Raw genomic sequence first — 23,277 nt, forward strand, 5'->3', positions numbered from 1 at the left:
ATGTATGTTTTTGTTTTATTTTAAGTTTACATCGATTTGTTTAAATTTACTTGCATATTACCCAGTCAATTTGGTTATCCACTGGAAACCAACATACAATTTATCTTAAATTTAAACCACCAAATAAGCATCTGCTTAGTTGTCCGCGTCTACAACGCCGTGGCCGCCTTGCGAATTTAGTTTTTGTGCTGTGCTCGTTATTGTACAACTACAACTAGTTTAGAAGATACGTAAAAATAATCAAAATCTTACAGGAACACAACACAACGGTGACCACGCGTTTTAAATAAGGGAAAACTAGATTGATTGCATAATAAACAATAAAAACTTTATGCAGTCCATCATTGATAATCCCTGGCGGCTTGGTCTTCGTCTGTTTACTTGGAAGTCTCATCGTCTGATTCGACCTAATCGCATCTGATAGTTTACTTCACATTTTGGGTAAATGCTTGTGGCTTTGAGTGATTCATGATTTAATAAGGGAATACGAAGTGTTTTGTGTTTAACGTAGAACTTAATCGAAATCCAGAAGCGGTTATTATTAAATAGGGGAACAACAACTATGACTATGGTTGCCTAATTTAGTTCTTCTCTTCCTTCTTGGCTTCGCCGGAAGTGTTGCTCGAACTGCTGCTATCGGAGGAGCCGGCTCCTGCGTTACTCTCGCGCTCAGCGGACATCTGAAATGGAATGAATACATTATAATATGTCATATACAAGGAGTATATCCAATACACACCTTCTTGTAGGCCAGCTCGAACAGCTTCAGAGAGGACTGCTGCAGGGAGGAAGTAGCTTTCCTGACCTCCTCAAGGTCGGCAGTCTCCTTGTTGGCCAGCAAAGTGCGCAGATCGGCAATTTCCTTCTTTAGCTTCTCGCACTGTAAGTAATTAATGAATATGAGTACTTTCTTAAGATAAGAGTCTTCTTGAAGTGCTTACCTCCTCAGCGGGCAGCTGGCTCTTGAACTCCTCCATTTTGGTCTCAGTGTCGTGGACTATGCTCTCGCCCTGGTTGACGATCTCAATAAGTTCACGCTTTTGCTTGTCGGCCGTTGCGTATTCCTCGGCCTTTTTGATCATGTTCTCGATTTCGTCCTTGCTCAGACCACCGCTAGACTGGATAACGATTTGCTGTTCCTTGCCAGTGCCCTTGTCCTTTGCAGACACGTGCACAATACCGTTGGCATCAATATCGAAAACAACCTCGATCTGGGGCACGCCTCGAGGTGCAGGGGGAATTCCGACCAGTGTAAAGGAGCCGAGAAGCTTGTTGTCGTTAGCCATTTCGCGTTCGCCCTGGTGCACCTTAATCTCCACCTGGGTCTGACCATCGCTGGCCGTCGAGAAGACTTGCGACTTCTTGGTGGGAATAGTGGTGTTGCGGGAGATCAGGCGGGTGAACACTCCACCCAGGGTCTCAATACCCAGCGATAGGGGAGTAACGTCGAGCAGAAGCACATCGGTGACATCTCCGGCCAACACACCACCCTGAACAGCGGCTCCAACAGCCACAGCCTCATCGGGGTTCACAGAGCGCGACGGTTGGCGTCCGAACAGTTCCTGCACGGTGGACTGCACCTTGGGCATACGGGTCATACCGCCAACCAGTAGCACCTCGCCGATCTCGGACTTCGAGACCTCAGCATCGGACAGAGCCTTCTGGCAGGGCTGGATAGTACGCTTGATCAAATCACCCACCAGGCTCTCCAGCTTGGAGCGTGTCAGCTTCAGGTTCATGTGCTGAGGACCAGCGGCGTCCATGGTCAGATAAGGCAGATTGATGTCGGTCTGTTGGGAGGAGGAAAGCTCGCACTTAGCCTTCTCGGCTGCCTCCTTCAGGCGCTGCATGGCAATGTTGTCTTTGCGGATATCAATTCCACTATCCTTCTTGAATTCGGCCACCAGGAAGTTCACAATATGGTTGTCAAAGTCCTCACCACCCAGGAGTGTATCACCATTGGTCGACTTGACCTCAAACACTCCCTTCTGGATTTCCAAAATCGAAATATCGAAGGTGCCGCCACCCAAATCGTAAACGGCAATGCTGAAAGGTAAGAAATTTTATATATACATACATAGGTTAAAATATTAAGTTTTAAAATTGGTATTTTTTCCGAAACCACTTCAAAATCCGATTAAGATAAGTTTAGTTATGGAGTTTAGAACATCAGCCCTGGGACATTTTTAAATTTTTTTGAATTTCTACATCAGAAAAATTAAAAAAAAAATGTTTTTTTAATAAATTTCTAAATTTGAATGCAGATTTTTAGAGAATTGCGCCAGAAACATTTAGAGGTATCCCACTTCAAAATCCGATTAAGATAAGTTGAGTTATGGAGTTACGGACGGACAGACAGACGGACGGACAAGGCCAGTTCGACTCGGCTATTGATCCTTATCAAGAATATATATACTATATATACTTCTGTCTGACACATACTTTTATTCTACGAGTAACGGGTATATTGAACCCCATAAAGATATCTAAACACTTACATTTTGTCCTCTGTTTTGTCCATTCCATAGGCCAGAGCGGCAGCAGTGGGCTCGTTAATCACGCGCAGTACATTAAGACCGGCAATCTGGCCAGCATCTTTGGTGGCCTGGCGTTGGGAGTCGTTGAAATAGGCGGGCACGGTGACCACGGCGTTCTTCACGGGAGTGTTCAGGTATGCCTCAGCGGTCTCCCTCATTTTCATCAGGATGAAGGCGCCGATTTGGGAGGGAGAGTACACCTTGCCGTCGGTGGAAGAAACCCAGGCATCGCCATTTGAAGCCTTGACCACCTTGTAGGACAGGTTAGTGATGTCTTTCTTGACCTCGGGATCATCGAAACGTCTGCCAATCAGTCGCTTGGTGGCATAGAAGGTGTTGGCCGAGTTGGTTACTGCCTGGCGCTTGGCGGGCATGCCTACCAGACGCTCACCATCCTTGGTGAAGGCGACGTGGGAGGGTGTGGTGCGGGCTCCCTCGGCATTTTCAATCACCTTGGCCTGCTTGCCCTCCATGACGGCCAGGCAGGAGTTGGTTGTTCCCAAATCGATTCCAATAACAGCACCTTTGACTTCGCCGGACCTGGAAAACAAGTTGGTAGGTTTGTTTTACATATGGATAGAGTGGACTGATAAGGCCGCCGGCAACAAGTCCAGATAAGCACCACGTTTCTGGCTATAGATCTTTGCAATTATCAAGGTACTTTCTTTTAAATATCGTACATTATGATGCAACATGAGGTAGCTTTTGGAAATCTATCTTATGTTTGTCTAGTGCTTACATAATTGGGTTCCGGTAACAAGAGAAATTTGCGAAATAATGAATCGATATCACTTACTTGTAACGCAGCTGGGATGATAATCCATGGCTAGCACCGGGCAGATTCTGGAAAGATAAAAGGGTGCTCCGCTGTAGAATCTTCCCGCAAAACATGAGACCGCATCATCGGCATGCCGGACTTTATATAATAGTCGGTGGGTCAAGGCGGGGGAAATGTACTTACGCGGAACATGCTAGAAGCTCCGGAAATATTCGATGGCACCACGCCGGCTTGGCGGGCGAGACGGGGCAGAAACTTGGGTACGCGCAGCATTTTGCCTTTTTACTTCTGCAATTTCACACGAGCAATTGTCAAATTTAAAGCAAAAATTTCGTCAGAACGGCGGAGCACGTTTCTTCCCGTGAGAGGACTGTAAGGTAAGTGATGGACTCGGGTTCGTCTCTGTGCGATGGGCACTGCGATAGTTTGTCGCAGCTCGTGTGCCAGAGTTGTCAACGGTGTGAAAGTGTTTCTTCAAATATTTGTGGTGTACAAAACTTCAAATATTTCACTTGCCCTTCAGCACAAAGTGGTTTGAAAACATAGTAAATGAAAGCAAACTAGATGTAAAGTTGAAAGTGCCAAATGATCTCTCTTTACAAAAGTTAAGCCCACTATAAAATGTTTAGTTTGGATAAAATATGGTTTACCTTCGTCATTTTAATTAGATATTTATTTTCATTGCTTCAATTAATGTTGTTACCGAAACAAATGGCTTCTAAATAAAAAAAATTAAGACCAATAATAAGTTTAACCATTGATTAATTTCGAAAAGAGTTCTCTGTGAATTTAAGTTTAGTTTTTATTTTTTTAACATCGTCCCACCTCTAGCTGACAATGGTTAGTGACCCCATCAGCAGTTCGCCGTTTATAGTGAGACCGTATCTCCGCAGTATGACCGCATCCCACAACAAACTCCTATTGGAGCAAACCATCGTCAACTATCGGAACAGTCAACACATGTATAGTCATTGCGTAAAAGTACCGAAAAATTTCGAAATCCAAAACTAACATAGAACGCCGGTGAGGTCCGTGCGCTGTCTCGTCCCCGCCCCTTTTTGAAGCCGAGCAGGAACCGCGGGACTAGTTCACCGACATGGCTTCTGATCACGAGGAGTCCGACGCAGAGCTCGACGAGAACTACTATACGTTTCTGAATTTGCCCCGCGATGTACGTGCAGCGTCACCGGCCGGTACACTATACCATCGATCTAATCCTCTTGTCTTGATTCCCAGGCCACAGCGGAGCAGATCAACACGGCGTACAGGAAACAGAGCCGCATGTTCCACCCGGACAAGCACCTGGATCCGGATAGCAAGAAAAAGGCCGAGATTATGTTCAACCGCACGAAGCGTGCTTACGAGGTGCTCTCGGATCCACAACAGCGGGCAATCTACGATTCGGTGGGCGAGAAGGGACTGCACACTGGGGGCTGGAAGATTCTGCACCGGACAAAGACTCCGGATGAGATTCGGGAGGAGTACGAGCGTCTGGCGGAGGCGGCCGCTGAAAGACGTCTTCAGCAGCGAACCAATCCTCGTGGTAACATCACCATCAACGTGAATGCCACGGAGATCTTCGCACCGTACGACGACTCCGAAATGCCGCGCGTAGAGATCGGCTCCATGAGCATTGCCCAGTCCATTGAGGCTCCGATCACGCGCAAAGATATGATCATCATGAGCGGCAACCTGTACTCTTCCAATGGCAATGGTAGCGGTGGCTTTGTGATCGCCGGACGCCGGCTGCTCAACAAGGGCTGGTTAGAGCTGTGTGCCGGAGCGGGCAACGGATTTCTTCTGGGTCTTAAGGGTAAATGTTTGCCTTTAAATCTGATCTATGATGTGTATAAAGATATATTTTTTAGGTGGTCGCACCCTTAGTCAAAAGCTGACTCTAAATGGAGGCACTAACCTGAACTTTCGTGAGCAAGGCGTCATACCCGCCCTGTTCTCCACGCTGGCCGTGCAGCTGGACAATCACACGATGGGGAGCCTAACGCTAAACGCCGGTTCGCAGTCCTCTATGTCCACTCAGATCGATCACTCCAAAGAGACTTACTCGCTGAGTTCGTCAGTGGTGATTGGAACGCCGCATATTTACTTCGGACTTTCCTACACCCGCAAGATGATGGAGAATGAGCTCAAGCTTAAGCTGGCGGCAAAGTAGGAAGATTGCATTTTTTATAATCCGATTGAATCATTTCCTTCGTTGCAGAGTTGGAACCTTTGGCTTTATGGGAGAGTATGGAGTGGAGAAAAAAGTTTCCAAGTACAGTTCTGTGACGGCCACGGTATCGATTGGCGTGCCTTCTGGAGTCATACTTAAATTCAAGTGAGTGAACTTGTAAATCCGGAAAACTCCGAAATTTATCCACATCCTCCTCCACAGAATACTTCGTTCAAATCAATCGTATGTGTTCCCCATCCATCTAAGCGATGAGATAGTACCAGCTGCAGTTTTCTACGCCTCGGTGACTCCAGTGATTGCGTGGTTCTTCATCAAAAAGACTGTGATGGACCCCATGGTGGCGGAGCGGAAGACCATCGAGGTGGAGCGGACGAAGCGTCAGAATGAGCAGAGGCTGTCCACTAGGAGGCAGGAGGCGAGTGCCGCCGTTCACCTAATGCAGGCTACCTACAAAAGGATCATGACCGAGGAGATGGCGAGGAAGGGGCTGATTGTCACACGAGCCATCTACGGCTGTACCGCGGAGGGCGGCAGTCAGTTCTTGCCAGAGCAGTCTCTGGACGTCACCGTACCCATTCAATGCATGGTCAAGGACGGGACCCTGCAGCTGCATGACTCATCAAAGGTGAGACAAGTTCACTGATTGTAATTGGCGCACAATAATAATAATACTTACATATTTCAGAGTGACCTGCCCGGCTTTTATGATCCGAGCATCGGCGATGACAAGATTCTGCGGATAGAGTACACCTATCAAAGCGAGTTCAAAGTGATTAACGTCAAGGACAACGAGGCGCTGCGATTGCCGCTGCCATGATTGTGGGGCCTTACTGCTCTGCACTGAAATTAGCATAAATCTTCAGTTGTGTTTATAACTTGTTTTTATTCTTGATAGTATAATCGCATAATTCCCCAGTTTACCACACCATTCTGTAACTCGCTATTTTTGGGATACTTAAGAGATCCGAACAGCGCAATAAATCACAAAACCAATAGAAAGTTCGGAATTTAGCTTTAATTACTTATACGTATTGCTTTTTAGATAAAACATTCAGCTTTTCTTTAAATTTTGAAATGCATTAAATATTTTTAGCAATAACAGACTGAAAATGCTAGTGATGTCTTTTTTTTAAATTTGCCGCCTTCAACTATCGGCAGGCAGCGATTTATGGCTGCAGCTAGTTCGCAACTCTGGCAACCCTGGTTGAGGGGGACTCTCAGCTGACTTTTCTGATTGGCCCTGGAGTTGCAAGTTTTAACGTTTTTTGTTCGGTTGGCGAACGTTTTGCGCTTGAAAATGCCAGTTCGCAGAGCCAGAGCATCGAGCAAGGTATGATGCAATCCGCGGACCATGTCCCTCTTCACAAAGGCGAATCTCATACGCTTCCTAGCCGGCGCGATATGCTTGTTGCTGGTGCTTAACTTTGTGGGCTTCCGCAATGACGGAGGCAGCGGCACGTCCCTTAGCAAGCTCAGGTAACTAATCCCATCATATTGGCTGTATAGAGGTTATCTTATCAATACTTTTTGTTAACGAATGTTAGCATTCGGCGCGTGCATAAGTATGCTCATATCTACGGGAACGCTAGCAGTGATGGAGCCGGAGGCGGAGAAGTATCCAGGCTGCCCGCCGCCCCGCTCGCCTTATCCAAAGACAGAGAGCGGGACCAGGAGCTCCATGGCGGACCCAACTCTACCATAAGAACTGTGATTGCCACGGCAAACTTTACTTCCATTCCACAAGACTTAACGCGCTTCCTGCTGGACACAAGCAAATTATTGCCCCCGGGAAAGAAATCCAGATCCGCCCTCCTTGCAAACTGCACTGATCCCGATCCCCGTAATGGTAATATCCGTCTCTGCTTGGTCCTTTTCTTCAGTACGATTTTTAAATACGTCTATCCTCTTCAGGTGGGCCCATCACGCCCAACACGACATTGGAGTCACTGGACATTATTGAAGCAGAGCTCGGACCTCTCCTGCGCCCTGGTGGCGCCTTCGAGCCCGAAAACTGCAATGCCCAGCACCACGTGGCTATTGTGGTGCCCTTCCGCGATCGATACGCCCATCTTTCAGTTTTCCTGCGCAACATCCACCCATTTCTGATGAAGCAGCGCATCGCCTATCGCATTTTCATTGTCGAGCAGACCAACGGAAAGCCCTTCAATAGGGCTGCCATGATGAACATTGGTTATATGGAGGCCTTAAAGCTGTACCAGTGGGATTGTTTTATATTCCACGATGTCGATCTTCTGCCTTTGGATGACCGCAATCTTTACAACTGTCCACGTCAGCCGCGGCATATGTCAGTGGCTATAGACACGCTGAACTTCAGGCAAGTACAGCCAACAGATAACAGCATAATCAATGGTAAATTTTTTCTTTCGTTTATAGGTTGCCTTATCGATCAATATTTGGAGGTGTTTCCGCAATGACACGAGAGCACTTTCAGGCCGTTAATGGGTTCTCTAACTCGTTCTTTGGCTGGGGCGGCGAGGATGACGACATGTCCAACAGGTTGAAGCACGCCAACCTATTCATATCAAGGTATCCGGTCAACATAGCCCGCTACAAGATGCTGAAGCATCAGAAGGAAAAGGCCAATCCTAAGCGGTCAGTACTTCATACTGTATACCATAATTTAGACATACAAATGTCATTTGTATTTATTTCGACAGCTATGAAAACTTACAGAACGGCATGAGCAAAATAGAACAGGATGGAATCAACTCGATACAGTATGCTATCTACAGCATCAAGCAATTTCCAACCTTCACTTGGTATTTAGCTGAGCTAAAGAACTCCGAGCGCAAGAGTTAGCCTGCATAAGAGACAGCGTAATAATACGTGACCTTTCCAACTCTTAAATATGCGTATGTACAAAGGACAACATTACTTTCACAAAAGGTAGTCTCTTTTAATAGAAATACAGATCATGGCGGCATGGTTAGAATATTAGACACATATTGAGTATATGGTAGTATGTCCAGTAACTATACTCATATTACGATGTAGTATACTTTTAATCCATCATTTAGCTTCAATTCGTAATCCAAGAACAACAATAAGAACTCGTCTTTGTAGCAATAATCCTCCCGTTCACTACTCAAAGTGCTCAATGATACTTATCTATATTATATACCTCCGTTGATTTTTTTTATTGTTTTATGTTTTTAGTTTTTTGTTGTTTGACTATAGTGTTTTACTAACTTCTCAAAAGACAGCTACACCTATTCCTACAAGGTGAAATGTAGATATTACTTTTGTGATATGCAAATTGTTATTCGATCAGAACGATTTATACCAAAATAAACTTAAAAAACTTTTACTATACCAAACCCCCACGCTAATCGATCCATTCAAAGAGGCACTCAGAAAGTTCATCGCTTCGTTTGTTAGATCTCGTTTTTTATTATGGTTACTACGTGTATTAGAAATAGTATTTATGGCTCTGTAACGACTGAGTTACCTTTTAAGTCGCTGTTACGATTATGGTTTATGATTAGTGGGTATTCGGGGGCGCTGGCGAAACGAATAATAGGAGGAATTGAATTCCACGGCTCATTTATTAGTGTTTGGTATGCGGTATGCAAATTTAATTTAAGGCAATTGGCATCAAGTAAACTTTTTTGGCATCCCACTGGTGAATTTAAATGCTTGAGCAACAATTTTGAGCAAACTGGGTGCTGATGAACTACCAAATCCAAAAAAATAGTATAACAACTGGCCCATCCGTAGATGACGCTTCACAAATTATATACATAGACAATAACGTATAGATATATAGACATACAATTTGGCAAACAAATTACGCGTACAACCAATTGACAAGCAAGCCCGATAGAAGTTAGACGACCTAGTAGAGAGCAATCAAAAACAAGGGGCAGGATTTAGCGTTAGAACTATAAACGGCAAATATTAGAAACCTATGTACAAGTTACGATGTCCCGGCAATGTCCGCCCTCTACATAATGGAGCAGGGCATGGCACAGCAGAGGGGCAGGCACACGGGCACCACGGCGGCGCCGGACTTGGTTTTCGTCTTTGACTTGGAGCCGGACTCGTACTCGTACATTCCGGATCCCTTGGCCCAGCGACCCTGCGAATGTAAGATTTGGGTAGTTGGGCATATTTCTGGGGTAAGCTGGGTAAGTATCAAATACTCACGCCTGAAGCAGACCCGGCATGCATCTCCTCGCGCTTCATGACGATGGTGTCGTGACCAGGTGGATAGTAAACCTCTTTGCCCGCCTTGTTCACGGATGGCACATGCTGCTGGTTGGGCGAGGCAACTGCCGTCTCGATTTCACGCTTGCGCACTGGAGTCTCAATGCCCACGCGATCCACATGGTCAGTGGTCTAAGCACGGAGATGATAAAGAGGTAAAATCAACAGAAATCATAAAAATCGCTGACACTGAATCACACTTATGGTATCATTAAAGTGATACTAGTCTTATCATTTTCCAATTGCAACATGTTAGGGTGCTAATTAGGGTATTTCGAGTTAATACAAAAGTAATCTCTAACTATCGTTTTTAGGCAGCTTGATAACGGTGGCATAAGTTCTTCAAGTTTTTATTCATTTAATTACTGACTTGTAAACAAGAGTCTATTACTGATAACAGTTTGAACAAAAAAACTGAACTTACGTTTAATTTTAATTTAGAAATTCGAGTCTTTAAGAATTCTTCGAATACTTACAGTTCCGAATGACTGCATCAGATCGTCCACTCGCTGAGGAGGATTGCTATTCACTGGATACTCGACGCCATCCACGGGGAATGGAGATGGGGAGCCGTAGTCCGGACCACGTCGGTTGTTTGTGTTGGTGGTCGAGGAGTATTTGTAGCTGTAAGTGGTCGAATTTGGTGGATAACCATTTCCATTTTGTGGCTGCTGTGGATACGCGTTGTTGGGCGGCAGCTGCTTCAGGGGAGCGGACTGAGGTAGACCCGGCTCGTAGGGTCCACCGTTCGGCGGTCCGTGGATGCTGTTCACCGTGTTTGAGGTCTCCGTCTCCTTGTAGTAGTAGCGATTCACTCCCGGCTGCATTGGTGGACTGTGTGGTCCGCCGTAGTTAGGACTGTGAGCCGGACTGCGCGGCGGATAACGCTGCTGTGGTGGCAGCTCATTGACTGTGTTGACGTGATCCGTCTTGTGGATGTTGTAGATGACCGTACGATTGCCCGGTGGAGTTCCTGCCGGACCCGATCCCAAGGGCAGTTGACGGGGCTGTGGGCTCACGCCGCGAGTGGTGGTCTCCTTGTGCTCCCTGATCTCGTATGACTGGTTGCTAACCACCGGACGATCGTTGTTCCTGTTCAGCGTGGAGTAGCTTTCCGTGTTGTAAACCACCGTCTGTGGCACTTGCGTGGGCTGTGGGTGCGGAACGGGCGACAGCTGCGAGAAGTTCTGACTGGAGTTGTGGCTCTCGTGGAGCTTGTAGCTGCTGCTCAGCGTATTCGAGTTGTTCAGCGTGTGAGTGCGGTTAATGGTGCTGGTGTTGCTGCCGGGCCCAGTGGCCGGGATCTCGTACGTGTAGGTCCTCACCGTGGTGGTCACCTTGGTGCCTGGAGCAGGCAGTATGCCATCGCTCAGTGCGATGTCCTGCAGCTCCTTGTCGATGGTGGTGCCGCTGGTCAACGTCTGATGGGTGCTGCTAGTTGCAGGCAGCAGCTCTACGTTGTTGTTAATGGTGCGATTGCTCTCGTAGATCTTCGACTTGCTCTCGTAGTGTCCACCACTGGGCGAGTGAGCTGTAGTGATTGGAATGGCGTAAAATTAAATGGTGTACTAGAGATGCATGATTTTCAACTCTTACCCAGAGTATAGGGCTTGTCCTTGGTCTGAAACTCATCCCTCTTCAAGCTGGAGTACTTGGCCGTGGACTGAAGGGTGCTGTAGTCGGTGGGGCTGAAGGTCTCCACATCATCAATAAATGGCTGCTGGCCACCGGTACCCGAGTGTTTGCTGGTCTTGACCACTCGCGTAGTCCTCGTTACGGTGCCCGAAGGATCAGTGCGCTCACTACAGCAAAACATTAAAACATTAATCATTGGAATGTTGCTACAATTTGAGATCGTTGTCAAACTCACAGTGTCCTATAAGTGGTTCCATTGCTGGGCAGCAGATCGCGTTCCCTGTTGGTAATCTGGCGCTCCTGCTTCAGATCCTCCAGCAAGGCATCCAATTGATCTATGTTCTGGTCGGGGGACTTGCCCTGATAGGAGACATTGTTGTCACCAGAACTGGAGTATTGATAGGATGACTTCTTATAGGCGTAGTTCTTGTCGTTCTAAGGAATCAATGGTGACGTGTTAGTGATTTACTATCAGATGTGGATAATAAATCAAGGCTCACCCTGCCCCATTTCGAGGGCTTGTCCCGCAACGAGGATGAGTAATTTTCCGAACTGCTCGAGTACTGCATTTCCAATTAGTTTTTAGCTGAAACGGAAACCAGTATCATTCATAAATTATTCAAATTCTACGTGTGAGTTAGTCAAACGACTCGTGGGTGTCTGCGAGACACGTAATCACGGATTCCGACCCCGAACAGCAGGTTGATTTCGCGTCAAGGCGGTTCGCCAGAATCCCAAGCATTTTTCGCACCCACGCAAATATCCATGTTCGAAAATGGCCGCATTCGCCACTCTGAAGTGAGAACTTTTGGCGCATTAATGGAAGCTTAAGTCATCTGAAGTGGGCATCACTTGAGCACACAGAGCATGGAATGCCAAACAACAATGGATGCGATGAACAGACGGAGTCTGTCATGCGAAGATGAAATGCTCTAGAAAGCGGCGGAGATGGTTCTTAAGATCCAGGCTCTACAAAACTGAAATCTACTTGGTAAGGATGGGCTGTTCATCATCCACTAGCCATATAAGTTGAGACTTGATTTAAGAATTCCGTAGTTATAATCTATATCAAATATATACAATTTCAGATTAGTATTATCTATGACATTATGAGGCTTTACACTAAGATTATGATAAGTTATGATAATATCTTTATCTGATAAACGGAACTTTAAATTGATAACAAAATGTATTTTCTTACTTCATAATTAATCTTCTTTAATAAATGCTTATATTGGCAAAGTAGATCTATAGTTTTATCAACCGGATTATTAAATCACTTAGTGAGCTTTTCTATAGTTTAAAAAAGTATTTATTCCAAAATGATAAGGCCTTATGAAATGCTTTACAGATTCCTTAAGTGGATTCAATTTTCTGCGTGTAAAGCTATAAATTTCCATGTTAATATCTACAATAATCGTAGCAAATTTATTTGTCACTTCAAAAGCTTTTAATTTGAACAATAAATTCCCACAACCCTGAAATTACAAGGCAAAGTATTAATAATAAATATATCATCTTTTAATAGATGATATTCCCATTTTTAGGACCTCTAAATAATCATACCCTTTGGCAGAGAAACCAAAAGTGCTGGCATTGATTTTCAGAACTGACAACATGCAATAAACAAAAGAAGAACAAAACAGGCAAAAGACAGAGGCAAAAGTCGAAATTTCAATGTCAAACAGGTTTTCACTTTCGGCGGCGTGTCCTTAAACTCCTTTTTTGTCTGGCCCGGAATATATACATACATGCATATTTGTATATACACATGTATGAATGCAGTTTTTTCCCATTTTCAGCGATAACCTTGGGGTGAGAGATAGTCGGAGATGATGCAAAAATTCGAGAAGGATGACCGACTACCGACTACCAACGATGATGTCATAAGACGAAGCTTGTGACAGCCACTGCATTAAACGTCAACGCAAATTGGAGCTTAAGTAATCAAATCAAGGCGAACTAAATAAGTCACCTTTCAATGGAAATGGGTGATGGGGGATGGAGATGGAGATGGGGGATGCCACGGCATATGGTCAACGGAATACAGCTAATAAAGAAATAAAGCTACCTAAAACACGAATAATAATGCCTCACGTCAGCCAGACACTCGCATAAAATAGCCCAATGGAATATAGATAAAAGGCCAAATCTAATTGATGCCGCCGCCACCATCGCCCCCAACCCACTATACCATACCCTACTACATACGCACGCTATATAACTCGGTTCCCTCGATCATCTCAGCACGTTTTTAGCAGTTCGGTGGGCCTCCGATTGGCGACAAAAGCAAACACAAGTGACCGGAGAGCGGAGCGCATGGTTTGTTTTTGCATATGTGTACACCAGGCAGCTCAGAAATGATCTCATATACGGGGGATTGGAGCTTTGGGGAGAAGAAACATGTTGCTGTCTGTCTGGCGTTCGGCATTAACCCATTGGCCACTACGTGCCAGTTTAGCACTTTGGGCAGTACCACTGCATATTGGATTCGATTTGCAGTTTTATGAATGAAAAACTTGGCATTACGAATTTTTACAATGATCACATATATGAGTTGTCTTAGTTCATTTTGTTCAGTGCAGTACGGAGAGATTTGTTTGCGAATATACGATATATATAATAAAGCACACTTTCCTATTTTCCAGTTTAGGCTTGCGTTCGTTTATAATATTAGCCTACTATCTTATAAGGCACTAGAAAGTTTGCCAGCGATGAGAAGCCACACCACCTAATAGTATTTTAAGGCATTACAACAACAAACTAATTAGATAACATTGCATAGTGAAATAAAACAACAAGCAAAGTTATGAAAGGTAAGGACATTAAATGAAGGAGTAGTTTACATTTGTATCGCAAACAAATACGAAAATAATACAAAGATATTTCTATTTGATTAAGATTAAAGATTTCGAACCATTAAGTTCAAGCAAATACCAATGATCTACAAATAACTTTAAAAGGTAAACATTTATCTAAAAGGTGGGATGTTTGTTATGATTCACAGATAGAAATGTGGAAAATATGCACTTTTAAAAGACGTAGGATTTTCAAGAGAAAAATCGGAGAACTTTATGGAATTTTGTTGATTCACCACGATGCAAGCACGTGTATTTTGAGTTTGTACATCTAAATTAAAATTGTTCGGTATATCGAAGTGATCATCAATTCAAAATAGATATTCATAGGCAAAAATGTTCCGAAAGTTTGATTTTCAAACAGAATGGGAGAGGATGCTTTCGCTTTGGGTTAAGCCACTCAAGTGGGCGGGGCTGCGGAAAGGGGAAGCGAGATTGCTGATCACAGATCGCCAAATGCCATAAAGCATACGTAGGCACTGCCAAACAAACTCGTAAAATAAACAAATATCGGGCTAACAACGAGTTTGAAATGGCCAAATAAAAAAAAGCGAAGGTGTTGTCGTCGTTGCTGGCGTTCTGTTGTTGAAATTTCCGAAAATCAAATATCGAAACGTAGGCGAAATCTAACGACTATATATGCGCCAGGCATGTATCACTATCTATATGTAGATATGTTTATGTTCTACCAGCGGTGCGAGTGTGTTGCGTATCTGTGTGTGTCGAGTTGCCAATTTGTGGCACCCACACAAAGCACCAAAAACAATCCACGAGTTCAAGTCAGGCGGACATAAACAAGCTATAGACGCCGTTTGAACTTGGCTAAATTAAACGAAAGTTTAGCGAGCGTACGATTCGGATACAGATGCAGAGATACACAGATACATTTACTAGGCGAATTTCCGAGCGAAGACTTTTCGACTTTTGCCGAGCCATTTTATTTCTTGTTGTTTTCCTTTTTTTTTTCTCATTTTCGTTGGTTGGTATATGAAAACAAATAATTCTATTTTTAGTTCACTGCCACTGTTCTTTCAATTTGAATACTGCGCCGTTCCGTCGGGAAATAAATCGAGTGTACGTACGAGTGCCCACCGTACATGAATCATCTGGCCAAGAAGAGATACACAAGCAATAGCGATCCGCCAGATACATCGCTACATAGCCGAGGAGGATGCGTTTTCGAATTTCACTTCAAAAAGCGAGTACTTCCACGTTCATGTAAGGCAGCGACTGCCACCGCCACAGCCACTGCGATTGCGACCACGACCACGACACGTAGGGAAAACTAGTTTCTAACTGCGGTTTCCGAGCTCGTCTTCCAAAGACCAAAGAGCCCCAACAGCCCACACACTATCTAGCTATCTATCTATCTCCATTTGTATCGCTATGTGGCTCTCGGGCACAAATACTTGCAGCACTCACTGTGCACTTTTCCAAAACTCCAAAAACGCAACGTACGTCCAAGTACAGTTCAATGGGGAGGGAAAATCTCTTCAATGTGCGGAAAATTCGTGGGTCAGTGTATTAGTGTTCGATCGCTCCCAGCACAAAAGTGTAACGGTGTAAGTTTCTCGTGGTGGTTACGATTCGGTTTCGGATCTTAACGCGTCGCTAGCTCGGGCGGTACTGAGGCCCACGATCCGCACTTGCCACCAGCGATCCCGATCCCCACCAGTGCGATCCGATCCGATGGCAACTTGCCGGAGACCTGTTCGCCCGAGAGCATCTCTCGCTCGGTTTTGGTTTTCGGAGCTTGCAAAGCTTTTCGCTCTCTGCATCTAATGCCAATGGATCAAGCAATAGAGGTTAGCCGGGTAGTGTATCTGATAGCCTACGCCAAATACTCTTCAATTAATCCACGTTCTTTAAATGTTCCTCCAAAAATTATCATAAAATTTTAATTTTCAAATGAAGTTCAGGATAAAATTATCCAAAACGACTGTTAATAAAGTGTATCTTTAATAATAACATAAAAAAATTCCGCTACTCAAATAAATACTGTTACCACACGTCGTTGGATTTCTTAGTTAAATAAACATGACATTTATTTCTTTTTGCTAGCTTGATACCTGACAATTACTTTACTGATAACCCGCTCCCAAGTTTGAACTGCAAAACAAAGCTAAAAGATTAAAATTCACACAAGCCTCAAATAATTTGACTTCCAAAACGCGCTGCTGATTTCATTAGCGAGCGACTGAAAATCTAAATTAGCGAACAAATTTCAAATTTGCATCAAGAGAGTTTTGGTTCCAAAGTGCTGAGGTACTAACGAAACGTAAATACGAGAGTAAACCCTTCTACAACTTATTTAGTAGGTCAAATAATTCGATTAAATAATCGAATCACACACGACTGTTCAAAATGTAAGATATTCCGAAGATGCTCCACTTTTTGACAAGCTGTGAGGTGCAATTTAATAACAAAGTTTACTGAAAAAAGTTCATTCAGATGCCCCGCATTCCCCGAAACATACGTTCTCGTCCGTTTACTCGATACAAAAGAGTCAAGTGTTTTCATTTTATTCACTCGTATTGCAGTAGAGACGTCCATGATTATGATGATCAGAGAATCTGTAGTTGATAAGCTTTTTTATAAAAAACAAAGACCGATCATGCCGGTTACAACTGAAGGGAGCAGCAGTTACGTTAATATTACGATACTTAAGGTAGACAATAGCGACTGGTCAAGCAATGGAGACCTAGTCCTTGGCGGGAACCTCGATGACGCGGGGCTTGTCAATGATGCGAGCGGTTTTATTGCCTTTCTCAACGATGCCGATGATCCAGGCCTGGTAGCCCTCCTGCTTCTCGATGTCCTTGCAATAAGCTGCGGCCTGCTCTCGCGGCAGGCAGATCAGTAATCCACCCGAGGTCTCCGCTGAGTGGCCCTGCAGAAGCTGGAACATGTTGCCGCAGGCTTTGGCCACTGCGGCCATCTTGGCGATCACCGGCAGATTGTGAATAACAAAGGAGACATCCTTCTTCTGATGCGCAGCCAGGGTTTGAGCGTGACCGAGCAGTCCGAATCCGGTGATGTCGGTGGCCCCGTGGGCATTGTACTTGTGCATGAGGCGTGCGGCTACGCGGTTAAGCCGCGACATGGAGTTCATCGCCCTGTGGTAGGCCTTGCGCACATCTTCCTCGGACACCACCAGTTTGATGCGGTTCCACCGCTCCGGCTGATCAATCCATTGGTGGGCATTCACGGCCACCTGGGTGCCCAGTGGCTTGGTCAGCACCAGGACATCTCCTACCACGGCGTTATCTGGCACAATATACTCATTTGGTTGGCAAATAGTCGAGGCAACCCCTCCAATGGTGCACCACGGATTGACCACGCTCTGGCCTCCAGTCACAGTGGTGCCCGCCTCCAAAGCGGAATCCTTAAAGCCTCGCATGATCAGCGGAATGACCACGTCACGCTCCTTCTCAGTCATCTTGGTGCTGACCGCCAACAGCATCAGCATGTTGTCGCAATCCGTGACTCCCATCGCGTACAGATCGCTGAGGACATTGGCGCACGCAATTTTGCCCATCATGTATGGATCATCGACAATGGGGTAGAAGAAGTCAGTGGTCTGCACCAGGCAGAGACCGCCGTGTCGCAGTGGGATGACGGAACAGTCCAGGCCAATACCGATTCGGGGAATGGCCACGTTGAGGAACTGCGGCTCCTGGTCCTGGGCGGAGTAGTCCTGCTGCAAGGCGGACACCAGCTTGGAGAGCACATCCTGTGGCACCTTGCAGCCGCGTCCCTTAAGATCCGCGAATCGTGTGAGCCGGAATGAAGCATCCAAATCGTGGGCCGTGGGATCGAAAGGACGACGCAGCTCGGCGTCGCCACCGCCATGGAGCTCCAAGTGGGCCGAGTTCAGCACATCAGCGGCGTAGCTCATTTTGTTTTATAGCTGTGGAGTGAGGGATGCAAAGAACAGGAGGTAAGTAGTGGTTTCAATCGATTAACGCACTTTTGCCGCGCAATAAACACATAGTGGGCTACTCTATGCAGCGAGTAACTCGCGTTCTCCCCGGCCACCAATACCACAGCGCTCAGACGTGTATGTACACGGATTTTCTGCCGCGTGTGTGTAGCGCGGCCTGTGATTGGCTGTTGTCGCGATGGCGGCTAAAACGGGCGAAGTCAGTATTTCTCCCTGTCGGCGAGGCGATCAACGTGAACAATGCCCACTCATTTCAATTGTAAAATGCCAAAAAAAATCGAACTTTGCATATTCCATATGGTTTGTTGCGTTTGGCTGTGCCTTGGTACTTACGTTTACTTGTGCGAATGTACAACGATAATTGTAGGGTAACGTGAGCAAATTTTATTTATTTTGCGCCTGGTTTTTGCTTTTCCAACGAGCGAGATGTCACAACAGGGTTGTATTTCCATGTGCGGGCGATTCGATGTGCGGTTTGCCGATAGTCCGCAACGATAGTTTAATAGGACTGCCAACTCGACAAAAATCTATCGATTGCATTGTGCGCCAAGGGTAAAATAAATAAAAATGTGTTAAAACGACGGCATAAATGGGGGAATCCAAGAGAAACCCGTGGTTTGCAGTTCCCTGACTTTGGGGGAAACTGAAAATAGTTGGCGTTAATTCAATTAAACGATGTTAGAGCTCCAAAATGCTGCTCATAAAGAGCGCATGAGAGCGGCCCATGAAAACCTGTTGCGCCAGCAGAGCGAAAAGTAAAAGTAGAAGAAACCATTTACCTTTGTTCGTTGATAAGACAAGTAAACTTTACTTCTTAGGCTTAAAAACCCAATTCATTCGAGCGGAACATCGTAAAACAAAGAACAACAACATCCTGGAAATCGAAACCCACACAAAAGACATAAGCAACGAACTTGGTTTGGGGCCATGGGATAAACTAAATCAAAACGGTGACGAAATCGTTAAAACATGATTCAGCTACGCCTGCGCAGTCTCGTTTTGCTGCACTTTATAGCTCTGGCAAGTTCGGAATATGTCTATGGCGAACCCGAATTCAAATGCCCCAAAAAGTGAGTAATCCCGAAAATATTACACATTTCTTCATTAATATGATGTTTTTCAACAGATCCAAGGCCTTGTACCCCTGCGAGTGTGTAAAAGGCAGCGATAATGGTCTCTACATTCGCTGCGAAAATACCAACTTGGCTACTTTATCCGTAGCCCTCCAGAATTTGGCCTCTTTTGGTATGCCCATCGAGGAGTTGACCATCTATAGAGGACATTTCGGTGCGTACTAGCAGTCCAATTAACTTGTAAAAGTTTCAAATCTAATTCTTTTTCTAGTTCGTCTATATGGACCACTTTTTGCACATATCAAAGCGCGAATGCTGATCATAGAAGAAACACCATTGGCCACCATTGAGGATTATGTTTTTTATGGAGTAAATAATACTTTGGAGCAACTACATATACGCCACACAAATCTAAGCCAAGTGGGACAACTAGGATTCGGCGTAAGAACCAAATTATATACCGATATCATCGTTATCTAAACGGCATATGCCTTTTACAGATTTTAGGGAAAACTAAGGAACTGGTAATCGACGGCCATGCGTTCCAAGAGCTACCCAAGGATCTATTTGCTGGCCAAGAGATCGCCAATAGTCTGGGCATCATACGTGTGATCAATGGTAACCTCAGTGATCTGCCCATAGAGACTTTTCAGCCATTGCGGAAACTGAAAACGCTCGACTTGCACGGAAATCAGTTGGAGAATCTGAAACGCAACCAGTTCAAGAATCTGAGAGAGTTAGAGGTCCTGGATATAAGTCACAACATGATTAAAAAGCTGGAGGCACAGCACATAGCTGATCTGACAAAGCTGGGATGGTGCAACGTTTCTCATAATGCCCTAACCGAACTTAGTCGTGGAACTTTTGCCAGAAACTCGGTGCTGAAGGTGCTCCATTTGTCCCATAACCAGATATCACGACTGGATGCAAATAGTTTCAGGGGTATGCGTTTCCTCCGGCGCCTTTTCCTGAGTGATAATGTGCTCACGGATATTGGCCGTGGTACTTTCGGCTCGATTGCCCGCATTGGAACTATTGATTTGGCACGCAACCGTCTTAAGAAGGTCGAGTTCCAGATGTTTACCCAGATGAACTATGTGGAGGTACGATTCTTAATACAAAATTTAGATGTTTTGACTTTATATTGATGCTTTACAGTTGCTCGATTTAGCGGAGAATAACATAACCAAGATTGAAAAGAATTCATTCAAAGATATTTACCAGGCCATCATAAACGTATCTCATAACGCTCTTGAGCTAATTGAAACAGCCGCATTTGAAAATTGTGTTAACATTACGGTTCTTGACTTGTCTCATAATCGGTTGGCCAACTTTTCGCGTCGCAGCTTCGATGAGACCACTTTCGCCACCTATTTTCAGCTGAGCTTTAACAATCTTACCAACCTAGCACAGGTAATAGTGAATGCTTTCAAGGTTAAACGATTACTAATTTTTGTATTTTATACTACAGATTCCCATCCAAAATATGACAGGCTTGAAAGTATTGAATGCCTCGTACAACAGCATAACCGACATACCCAAAAACTGTTTTCCGAAACTCTATGAACTGCACACCATCGATGTCTCGCACAATAACATCTCCAGTGTATTTAATGGTGTTTTTCAAACCCTATTCTCGCTACGTTCAATTGATCTGAGCTATAATAGCATGAGGGAAATCAAGTCCTCGACGTTTGGCACTTTGCCAACCCTCTTAGACATGGATCTGAGTCATAATGAACTGGTGTCCGTGGTGCGAGGATCGCTGGCCAAGTTGACCAGCTTGCGACAGCTGTATTTAAATAACAATCAACTGGAAAAACTCTTCCAGTTGCCTATTTCACTAAATGAGCTCTACTTCAGCCACAACAGACTCACTCAGATACCAGCGGGCACCTGGCCAGTGATGAACTCACTGATCTACTTGGACCTGAGCCATAACCAGCTGGGGGACAGTCTAAACGGCGAAAGTTTTACTGGTCTGTTGGTGGTGCAACGACTGAAGCTGCAAAACAATGGCATCAGTCAGCCTCCAATGGAGGCGGTAGCTGTCATGTCAACACTGCAGTACTTATATTTGGAGGTGAGCAAATCTTATGAAAATTCTAAAATGTGAACTCATCCAACTTTTCGTTTAGAACAACAATATTACGACCTTAGAGCGAAGTGCCTTTGGTAAGCTGCCCGTCTTATTTGAGTTAAATCTGTATGGTAATCAAGTTAAGGATATAAGGTATGTTTTTATATAAAATTTGTATATTTTTTTATAAAATCTTGCTTTTATAACTTGTAGCAAGCGAGCTTTTGAGGGCCTGCTGCAACTGCTCACTTTAAATCTGTCATCCAACGGAATAGAGACTCTGCAAAATGATATATTTATCGGCTTACCATCGCTGCGAAACCTTGATTTGTCATTTAATTTCCTTACCAAATTGGACAACAAAACCAATGGTGTTCTGGATGATTTGCTCAGCTTGGAAACCTTAGATTTGAGTCACAATCGTATAAGTTTTGTGACCAAGAAAACATTTCCTTCTCATCAGTACATTCCATATAACCTGAAAAACTTGAACCTGAGCTACAATTTAATGCCAATATTGACCTATGATATTACCTTTGGTACTAAAAAGCTAGTTAAGTTGGATATATCGCACAATCAGATCAACGATCTAAGGAGAGGAGTTATCTCTAATTTCACTTCACTCCAAAGTTTGGACCTGTCTCACAATGATCTGTCTAATCTAAAGTCTGAAGAGCACATCTTTGATCTGCCACAAAACCTGAGCCGCTTGGACCTTTCCCATAATCGAATCTTCCACTTGCCCTTCGCCAATCTGGTGAAAGTGAAATCCCTCAAATACGTCGATATTACCAACAATATTCTGGAAGATGTGCCAGCTTCGATAGTGGGTAGCATGCGGAATGGTAGTCAAGTGCTTCTGGCTGGCAATCCCCTGCACTGCGGTTGCAATGCACGACCTCTAAAGTACTTTATGCTGCAGCAAACGATAGCTAGTGAAGATTTGCAGAGAACTTACTGCGCAACGCCGGCTTTGATCAAGGACAAGCAGCTCATATCTTTAGACGATGAGTATCTGCACTGCGCCGAGGATGAGCAAGAGATGTATAAGGGCATTGACTATGAACAGCTTACAGATGTCAGATTCCGAGAAGTGAAAACGTATGCATATTTTGTAGTTTGAACTTAATGTAACTTATAACCCTTGTAAATCATATATTTTTCCCATAGCAACAAAGCTGGCATGTTGACCCTAAGCTGGTATGTCTCCGGCTTTTCAGACGTCTCGGACTTTCACGTTTATATACGGAGCATTCACAACGATGTGCTCTACCAGTCGGACTATGCCTATAACAATCGTACTGCCCAGATCCCGGTGGAAGAACTCTCGGCGCTAGGAGAAGAGAAACTGCATAACGCTGAGATATGTATAGTATCCCGGGACAGCGATGGAAATACGCGGAAGTGGTTCTCCGGGCAGTGCCAGCAATTACCTTCCCTGAAGCGACCGCGGACTTTCTTCTTCGGAAACTTTCAGGTCAGGGGAGGCGTTTCCCGGACCTCTAGTAGTCTACCTCATTGCCTTTTGTATATAATACTCGTTTTGTTTGTTGCCCGATTGTAGTTAGCACGGGAAAACTGTGCAACAAAATAGTAAGTAGGTATCTAAACTCAAACTTAATATCCTCTTTTTATTATACCCGTCACTCGGAGAGTAAAAGGGTATACTAGATTCGTTAAAAAGTATGTAACAGGCAGAAGGAAACGTTTCCGACCATATAATGTATATATATTCTTGATCAGAATCAATAGCCGAGTCGATCTGACCATGTCCGTATGAACGCCTCGATCTCAGGAACTTCAAAAGCTAGAAAGTTGCAGCTTCCAGAGTTTTGGGTTTAGATTAACAATGAATAAATAAAAATGGATTCGGTCGGGTACGCCTGAGCCTTATTATTGGAGATCGAAGTATGAGATCCTTCGGTTTACATCTATTGAGCCTTCCTGGTGAATGG

At 44.7% G+C, this 23,277-nt stretch overlaps 6 protein-coding genes across 10 annotated transcripts; 3 read left to right on the forward strand and 3 right to left on the reverse strand.

Moving 5' to 3' along the window:
• Nucleotide 1: 1 nt before the first annotated feature.
• On the reverse strand, nt 2-3,857 carry LOC6549620 (heat shock 70 kDa protein cognate 5). Its single transcript, XM_001975621.3, has 6 exons — nt 3,499-3,857; nt 3,334-3,380; nt 2,499-3,077; nt 942-2,046; nt 740-880; nt 2-680 (listed from the first exon to the last, which is right to left on the reverse strand). Exons 1-6 carry the CDS (start codon nt 3,586-3,588, stop codon nt 582-584), a joined length of 2,061 nt encoding a protein of 686 aa, XP_001975657.1. The 5' UTR covers nt 3,589-3,857; the 3' UTR covers nt 2-581.
• A 337-nt stretch (nt 3,858-4,194) lies between these two features.
• On the forward strand, nt 4,195-6,549 carry LOC6549619 (dnaJ homolog subfamily C member 11). The gene is made up of 6 exons (XM_001975620.3): nt 4,195-4,486; nt 4,552-5,128; nt 5,184-5,481; nt 5,534-5,650; nt 5,708-6,131; nt 6,192-6,549. Exons 1-6 carry the CDS (start codon nt 4,412-4,414, stop codon nt 6,321-6,323), a joined length of 1,623 nt encoding a protein of 540 aa, XP_001975656.1. The 5' UTR covers nt 4,195-4,411; the 3' UTR covers nt 6,324-6,549.
• A 118-nt stretch (nt 6,550-6,667) lies between these two features.
• Nucleotides 6,668-8,844, forward strand: LOC6549618 (beta-1,4-N-acetylgalactosaminyltransferase bre-4). Its single transcript, XM_001975619.3, has 5 exons — nt 6,668-6,982; nt 7,051-7,352; nt 7,418-7,841; nt 7,901-8,119; nt 8,185-8,844. The coding sequence occupies exons 1-5, from the start codon at nt 6,858-6,860 to the stop codon at nt 8,324-8,326; spliced, it is 1,212 nt and encodes a 403-aa protein (XP_001975655.1). The 5' UTR covers nt 6,668-6,857; the 3' UTR covers nt 8,327-8,844.
• A 49-nt stretch (nt 8,845-8,893) lies between these two features.
• Nucleotides 8,894-15,924, reverse strand: LOC6549617. Of its 3 annotated transcripts, none has more exons than XM_026979866.1 (7): nt 15,685-15,924; nt 11,869-11,954; nt 11,604-11,803; nt 11,330-11,535; nt 10,210-11,264; nt 9,674-9,865; nt 8,894-9,605 (listed from the first exon to the last, which is right to left on the reverse strand). In XM_026979866.1, exons 2-7 carry the CDS (start codon nt 11,935-11,937, stop codon nt 9,471-9,473), a joined length of 1,857 nt encoding a protein of 618 aa, XP_026835667.1. In that variant the 5' UTR covers nt 11,938-11,954; nt 15,685-15,924; the 3' UTR covers nt 8,894-9,470. The 3 variants fall into 3 exon arrangements, with proteins under 3 accessions (XP_026835667.1, XP_001975654.2, XP_026835666.1); XM_001975618.3 differs by having other exon boundaries at nt 15,649-15,924; XM_026979865.1 differs by lacking the exon at nt 15,685-15,924 and adding an exon at nt 15,309-15,523.
• Nucleotides 15,925-16,709: 785 nt separating this feature from the next.
• On the reverse strand, nt 16,710-18,654 carry LOC6549420 (selenide, water dikinase). The gene is made up of 2 exons (XM_001975617.3): nt 18,503-18,654; nt 16,710-18,136 (listed from the first exon to the last, which is right to left on the reverse strand). The coding sequence occupies exon 2, from the start codon at nt 18,122-18,124 to the stop codon at nt 16,928-16,930; it is 1,197 nt and encodes a 398-aa protein (XP_001975653.1). The 5' UTR covers nt 18,125-18,136; nt 18,503-18,654; the 3' UTR covers nt 16,710-16,927.
• An 11-nt stretch (nt 18,655-18,665) lies between these two features.
• Nucleotides 18,666-23,013, forward strand: LOC6549419 (chaoptin). Of its 3 annotated transcripts, none has more exons than XM_026980566.1 (10): nt 18,666-18,930; nt 18,988-19,239; nt 19,296-19,456; nt 19,514-19,683; nt 19,743-20,345; nt 20,401-20,655; nt 20,714-21,325; nt 21,381-21,475; nt 21,536-22,423; nt 22,493-22,886. In XM_026980566.1, the coding sequence occupies exons 2-10, from the start codon at nt 19,139-19,141 to the stop codon at nt 22,884-22,886; spliced, it is 3,279 nt and encodes a 1,092-aa protein (XP_026836367.1). In that variant the 5' UTR covers nt 18,666-18,930; nt 18,988-19,138. The 3 variants fall into 3 exon arrangements, with proteins under 3 accessions (XP_026836367.1, XP_026836366.1, XP_001975652.2); XM_026980565.1 differs by having other exon boundaries at nt 18,666-18,924; XM_001975616.3 differs by having other exon boundaries at nt 18,715-19,239; nt 22,493-23,013.
• The last annotated feature ends 264 nt before the right edge of the window (nt 23,014-23,277 follow it).

The sequence above is a fragment of the Drosophila erecta genome, unplaced genomic scaffold (genome assembly GCF_003286155.1).
Source record: "Drosophila erecta strain 14021-0224.00,06,07 unplaced genomic scaffold, DereRS2 tig00000092-arrow-pilon, whole genome shotgun sequence".
Classification (NCBI taxonomy): domain Eukaryota; kingdom Metazoa; phylum Arthropoda; class Insecta; order Diptera; family Drosophilidae; genus Drosophila; species Drosophila erecta.

Excerpts from the sequence above, each read along its gene's own strand:
- LOC6549420 (XM_001975617.3), bottom strand. The coding sequence starts at position 18,124 with ATGAGCTACGCCGCTGATGTGCTGAACTCGGCCCACTTGGAGCTCCAT.
- LOC6549620 (XM_001975621.3), bottom strand. The coding sequence starts at position 3,588 with ATGCTGCGCGTACCCAAGTTTCTGCCCCGTCTCGCCCGCCAAGCCGGC. Across the intron at positions 3,078-3,333 it reads TCATCCCAGCTGCGTTACAA|GTCCGGCGAAGTCAAAGGTG; the intron begins GTAAGTGATATC and ends CTTGTTTTCCAG. Across the intron at positions 881-941 it reads GCCAGCTGCCCGCTGAGGAG|TGCGAGAAGCTAAAGAAGGA; the intron begins GTAAGCACTTCA and ends AATTACTTACAG.
- LOC6549419 (XM_026980566.1), top strand. The coding sequence starts at position 19,139 with ATGATTCAGCTACGCCTGCGCAGTCTCGTTTTGCTGCACTTTATAGCT. Across the intron at positions 19,457-19,513 it reads CATCTATAGAGGACATTTCG|TTCGTCTATATGGACCACTT; the intron begins GTGCGTACTAGC and ends TTCTTTTTCTAG. Across the intron at positions 21,326-21,380 it reads TGCAGTACTTATATTTGGAG|AACAACAATATTACGACCTT; the intron begins GTGAGCAAATCT and ends CTTTTCGTTTAG.
- LOC6549617 (XM_026979866.1), bottom strand. The coding sequence starts at position 11,937 with ATGCAGTACTCGAGCAGTTCGGAAAATTACTCATCCTCGTTGCGGGAC. Across the intron at positions 11,804-11,868 it reads AGCCCTCGAAATGGGGCAGG|AACGACAAGAACTACGCCTA; the intron begins GTGAGCCTTGAT and ends TTGATTCCTTAG. Across the intron at positions 9,606-9,673 it reads ATGCCGGGTCTGCTTCAGGC|GGTCGCTGGGCCAAGGGATC; the intron begins GTGAGTATTTGA and ends TTACATTCGCAG.
- LOC6549618 (XM_001975619.3), top strand. The coding sequence starts at position 6,858 with ATGTCCCTCTTCACAAAGGCGAATCTCATACGCTTCCTAGCCGGCGCG. Across the intron at positions 6,983-7,050 it reads ACGTCCCTTAGCAAGCTCAG|CATTCGGCGCGTGCATAAGT; the intron begins GTAACTAATCCC and ends AACGAATGTTAG. Across the intron at positions 7,842-7,900 it reads ATAGACACGCTGAACTTCAG|GTTGCCTTATCGATCAATAT; the intron begins GCAAGTACAGCC and ends TTTCGTTTATAG.
- LOC6549619 (XM_001975620.3), top strand. The coding sequence starts at position 4,412 with ATGGCTTCTGATCACGAGGAGTCCGACGCAGAGCTCGACGAGAACTAC. Across the intron at positions 5,129-5,183 it reads ATTTCTTCTGGGTCTTAAGG|GTGGTCGCACCCTTAGTCAA; the intron begins GTAAATGTTTGC and ends TATATTTTTTAG. Across the intron at positions 5,482-5,533 it reads AAGCTTAAGCTGGCGGCAAA|AGTTGGAACCTTTGGCTTTA; the intron begins GTAGGAAGATTG and ends CCTTCGTTGCAG.